This window comes from Pezoporus occidentalis, unplaced genomic scaffold, assembly GCF_034315485.1.
Source record: "Pezoporus occidentalis ecotype Australia unplaced genomic scaffold, CSIRO_AGI_Poc_V1 ctg535, whole genome shotgun sequence".
In the NCBI taxonomy this organism is placed as follows: Eukaryota; Metazoa; Chordata; class Aves; order Psittaciformes; family Psittacidae; genus Pezoporus; species Pezoporus occidentalis.
In genome coordinates this window covers 8,382-13,227 of record NW_026915872.1, presented here as the reverse complement: position 1 = coordinate 13,227, position 4,846 = coordinate 8,382, and the positions used below count along the sequence as shown (strand labels likewise).

Sequence of the window (4,846 nt, the reverse complement as noted above, 5' to 3'; positions counted from 1 at the left end):
GCTAGCAAGGAGCCAGGTGCTAATGTCAAGTGTAAATCTCAAAAGATCAAAACAGAGGGGAAAAAAAAACTACAGGCAATAAAAGAGTGTACATAAACCAGATTGTCTGTGGTCTTGTTGCACAAACCAGTCACAGGGAGAAAGCAAGACTTAGAAATGGTTTCAAACCAAGCCTGGAAGCCTAAGGAAGAGCCTGGGAAAACCAGAGTCCTTGGAGTCAGTGAAGCTCTGGTGTCCTCTGTCACAAAACCAGCAGATAAACATCGTGCCAAAGCTGCTTCCAAACCAAAGTGTTGTCAATCTACTGAAGACTGAAAGTCTAATGTTATACTTGGTAAAGGAGAAGGCACTAAGGAAAAGATAATAACACTTGAATGTAAGGATCAATTTATTACTCTACCCCCCTCATTGAGAAGGCTATCTCCTAATTTGCCCATGTAGGTACATGTTATGGATGGAGAGGGACTGCCAGAGCAGTGAGCACTGGCTGGGCTGTCAGGTGCAGAGGGAGATGGGATCTAGTCTGCAGGAGCCTGGAGACTGCCACAGGGGTTTGTCTCTTGGATCTCTATACACAGAGCTAAAGCAGAACACCACGGTGCATAGGGACCATCCCACAGTACCTGTGCAAGAAAAGTAGGGCATGAACACAGACCTGAGCCAAGTTCAACCACAACTCCAGAGCATCGGGAAAGCTGGTGATGAGGAGGCAGATTCAAGACCAAGCCAAGTCAGGTCAAGTCAGTCCCTTTTTAAGGATCAGGTGAAAAAATTGTGAGCAAGACAGATGAGAAATCCTAGGTGACCACCAAAAGATTGCATGGGTGTGCTGAACTCCTACTAAACTGGAAACCAAAACTCCTCTAGTAAAGCTCAATCTGCCTGTTCTAAGCTTAAATAGAGATGGGGGGAAAATAGGAAGAGGGTGGGGATGGAGCCCCAGCTGAGGCTGCTCAGGGGGATAAAGGCCTATTAGTTCAGCCTGGGACAATTCCTCCCTGCCTCAAAATGCCTGTTTTTCATCCTTGAATACAGTGGAAGTCCAGATGCACCAGCTCAGCCTCTGGACATCCAGACACTACATGTGGATAACCCCACTGGGGCTGGAAAACTGGGTTTTCCCACCACAGAGGGACATCAGCAGCTCCAGAGATGGAGTCACTTGTTCTTCATGTCCCATTTGAGGACCGTGTGCAAGATCTGGAATGTCTCTAAACCCATTTCCATTGTGTCGGTATGTTCAGACCAAAACATTTGCATGGTCCACAAGTATGTCAGAAGCATCCTATGAGCTGCCCATAACTGCTGCTCTGCAGCTGTTCTCAGGCATGGCTCACCCACTCCACGTCTCTCAGATGCCCAAGCACCACAATGCCTTTCAGAGGTGATTTCATACCCTTTGCTTTTTTCTTCTCTTTGTTTTCCTCTGGTAAATCACGAGCAGCCCTGGAGGCTTCCTCCCAGCAGAGCACATGCAACTGTATTTACAGCCCCAGCACCACAAGCTGGGATCTTGGAGTCTGGCAGGAGCTCACCTCTCTTCACATCAGGTGCTTAACAGAAGTGATGCCGGTACGTAGATGTTCTTTGCTGCATTGGGGATAAATCCTCGGCACCCATCCCTCGGTGGCAGAGGGAAAGCACAGGAGGTAACATCAACACAAAGCAGCGCCTCACCTGCATTTAGGCAGTGAGCTTGCTTCTGCATGTCCTCGTGTCCCCTTGTTTGGGGATTTGTCATAAAATAGCCTTACCAATGTGGGGTTTTTTTTATACTAAGAAGGAACAATGATTTATGCAGTTTGCTTTCTTTTACATAGGCAACTAAAGCAGATGCACTAATTTGTTCAAGTGTTAAATGAGGAGGAATCTTACTTTGTTATAAAGAAACACAAATTTCAGATTGTCAACAGAATATAATCACTAACAAATCAGAATTTGGAATCAGCGTGTTTTAAATATCAACTCTGTTTTTAAGGAAGCAAATTAAGGCCCATGGGTTTAGGATGATTTATTGTCCATTTAACCAATGTTAATGTTATCTGTTGTTAATGATCTCAAATAGTTTGATAAATGTGATTTGGTGACATGAATGATAATTAGAAGTCAAGGCAATATACCTAGAGGACATTAATGTGTAAAATGGGATTTCACTGGGACTGGGACTTTCTCTTGCTCCAGGTTTACATTCACTGCTATGAGGTCCCTGTGAGGTGTCTTCCAGCACAAATTGCTGCCAAAACGAAAGTGAATAAAGATCTGATTCTTTCAGCATACCTGAAAACACACGTGTTTGAATAAATCCATAGTTTTAGGTATCCCAGCAACAAGTGCCATTTGTTGCTTCTACGTGCTCCCTGTCCTATTGAAAGTACCACAAGTGAAAAAAATAACACATATATAATGTGGGATAGAAAATACAGTAAACTATATTAATTCCACCAAAACGTCAAAGTTAAACTAGTGACTGACTGTAGTTAGATCCACTCCTGAATATCTCTGTTTAATCAGTATGATGTTTTAATTCCTTTTCTCTCAGCAGGTAACACCTGGTCATGGGAGGAAATCACACACAGACTGAATTCATCCTGTTGGGAATTACAGACAACCCATATGCACAGACCCCACTTTTTGTCTTGTTTCTATTGATTTACATTGTCACTTTGGTGGGGAACTTTGGGATCACCATCTTGGTTCGGGTTTCTCCCAACCTCCACACCCCCATGTACTTCTTCCTCACCCATTTTGCCTTCACTGACATCTGCTATTCCACAGTCATCTCTCCCAGGATGCTGGCAGACCTGTTATCAGAGGACAAAACCATTTCTTTCACTGGCTGCATGATGCAGTTCCTCACCTTTGCTGTCTTTGCTAGTATTGAGTGTCACCTCCTGGCCATGATGGCCTATGACCGGCACGTTGCTATCTGCCAGCCCCTGCTTTATGTGACCACCATCTCCAGCCATGTCTGCTGGCAGCTGGTAGCATCATCCTACCTATTTGCCTTCCTCAGTGCCATCGTCTGCACGTGGTGTACGTTTGGAGGTTCCTTCTGCGGTCCTAACCGCATCGACCACTTTTTTTGCGACGTAGTCACTGTCCTAAAGCTCGTGTGCTCTGACACGCACAGCAGTGAGATGGTCATCTTTGCTTTATTCACTGTCAATGCAGTGTTTGCAAGTGTGGTCATTTTTCTCTCCTACATCTCTATCCTGCACACCGTGCTGAAGATGTGCTCAGCACAGAGCAGGGCCAGAGCCTTCCACACCTGTGCCTCCCATTTGATGGCTGTTTCCATGTACTTTGGGACAGGATTCTTCATGTACCTACAACCTCCTTCTAGCCACAGGAGCCTGGATAAGGTGGCCTCCATCTTCTATGCTGTGCTCATCCCCATGCTCAACCCCTTCATCTACAGCCTGAGGAACAGGGAGGTGATGGGGTCTCTGATGAAATGCAGGAGGAGGTTTTTCAGCTGCTGGCAACACAGAAGATTTCTGTCATCCAGGACATGAACAGTTCATCTCAAGTGAGAAAGCCTATGGGGCACTAAAACAAAGGGATTTTTCCCAATAAACCCCATGATTTGATGTAGATTCTTCCACACTTCCTGCACAAAACTCAATTACAGTTTTTAATGAGATATAGATCCCCCTTGGCCAAAATCACATCTTCCTTCCTTGGAAGGAAACTAAAAGGAGAGGAACCTCAAACTTCAATTCATTTCATAGTCAGCAGCCTGTAGGAAGAAATTACCCTCAATTATCCCAGGCCTCTTTCCCTCACAGGAAACACCAATCAGCTTTGCTCAGTTATAACTTTTGTCACTGATAAAGATGTCTTCTTCTTGCAAGATTCTTGACCTTGTCCCTCAGCTCCAATAAAATTCCTCACTCTTACCTGTGAGCTCTTTATTAAAGCTGCTGGGGTGGGAGGGAAGAGGAAGTGTAGTTTTACATTTGCTTGCTGAAAAAGAGTCAGAGAAAAGGTTTCAGAAGATTCATGGCATTTGTTTGTGCCTTTCAAAGAGAAGAAGCTGGTGGGAATCAAGATCTCAAGCTGCACCTTTGAATATCAAGATTTCATTTAAAGTAAAAAGTTGTAGACGATATAATTCATAATGGAGGATGATGAACTGTGCTGAGACCACCCAGTGTTAGGGACATTTTGGGCACATCAGGACCTCCTCCCATTCATTGTAAGTGGTGTTTTACATTCATCTGAAATGACTTTTTACCTAAATGGTGAGAGAAATGGAATTCCACTTGGAGATAAGCACCTACATCCCATGTCCATGCCCTGCTCATGCTCAAGCACACCACGAAAACCAAATTGTCTATTTCATATAAGATTTAAGTTTGTAGGAAGCTTCCATAAATGAACGAACAAAGAATTGATGGTAACCGGGAGCTGTCTGGGTCTCAATAAAGCCAAAACACACTGATGGGGGAGAATATCTTTCCTTTAGCTGTTGTGAGTGGGAATTAACTTATATTGGGAAAGTATATGGATGGTGAACAGAATTTTTATGTGCTCAGAAAAACAACAGTATGAAAGCATAAACTGTCATAGGTGTGGGGGCAACGTGGATTCAACCTGCAGTCAATGAAGGAGCCAGAATCTGTATCATTAAAAGCTAAAGGGCTTGGCACCTTGGATATCAGAGAGCTTCCTTCAAAACTTTCACCATATCTTGTTTTCTTCCATTTTGTTGGATATTTTGGCTTGCACTATGCATATAGAATCATAGAGCCACAGAAAGCCCAGGCTGGGCCTCAAAAGATCATCTGGTCTGAGCTTCTGTGAAAACAGGAGTCTAGATGAGCAGTGTCCTGTGTAGGGCTCA

General features: G+C 44.1%; 1 protein-coding gene across 1 annotated transcript; it reads left to right on the top strand.

The window, feature by feature from the left end:
* Positions 1 to 2,530: 2,530 nt before the first annotated feature.
* LOC134173571 (olfactory receptor 5AP2-like) lies at positions 2,531 to 3,625 on the top strand. Its single transcript, XM_062637688.1, has one exon. The coding sequence runs from the start codon at positions 2,556 to 2,558 to the stop codon at positions 3,513 to 3,515; it is 960 nt and encodes a 319-aa protein (XP_062493672.1). The 5' UTR covers positions 2,531 to 2,555; the 3' UTR covers positions 3,516 to 3,625.
* The last annotated feature ends 1,221 nt before the right edge of the window (positions 3,626 to 4,846 follow it).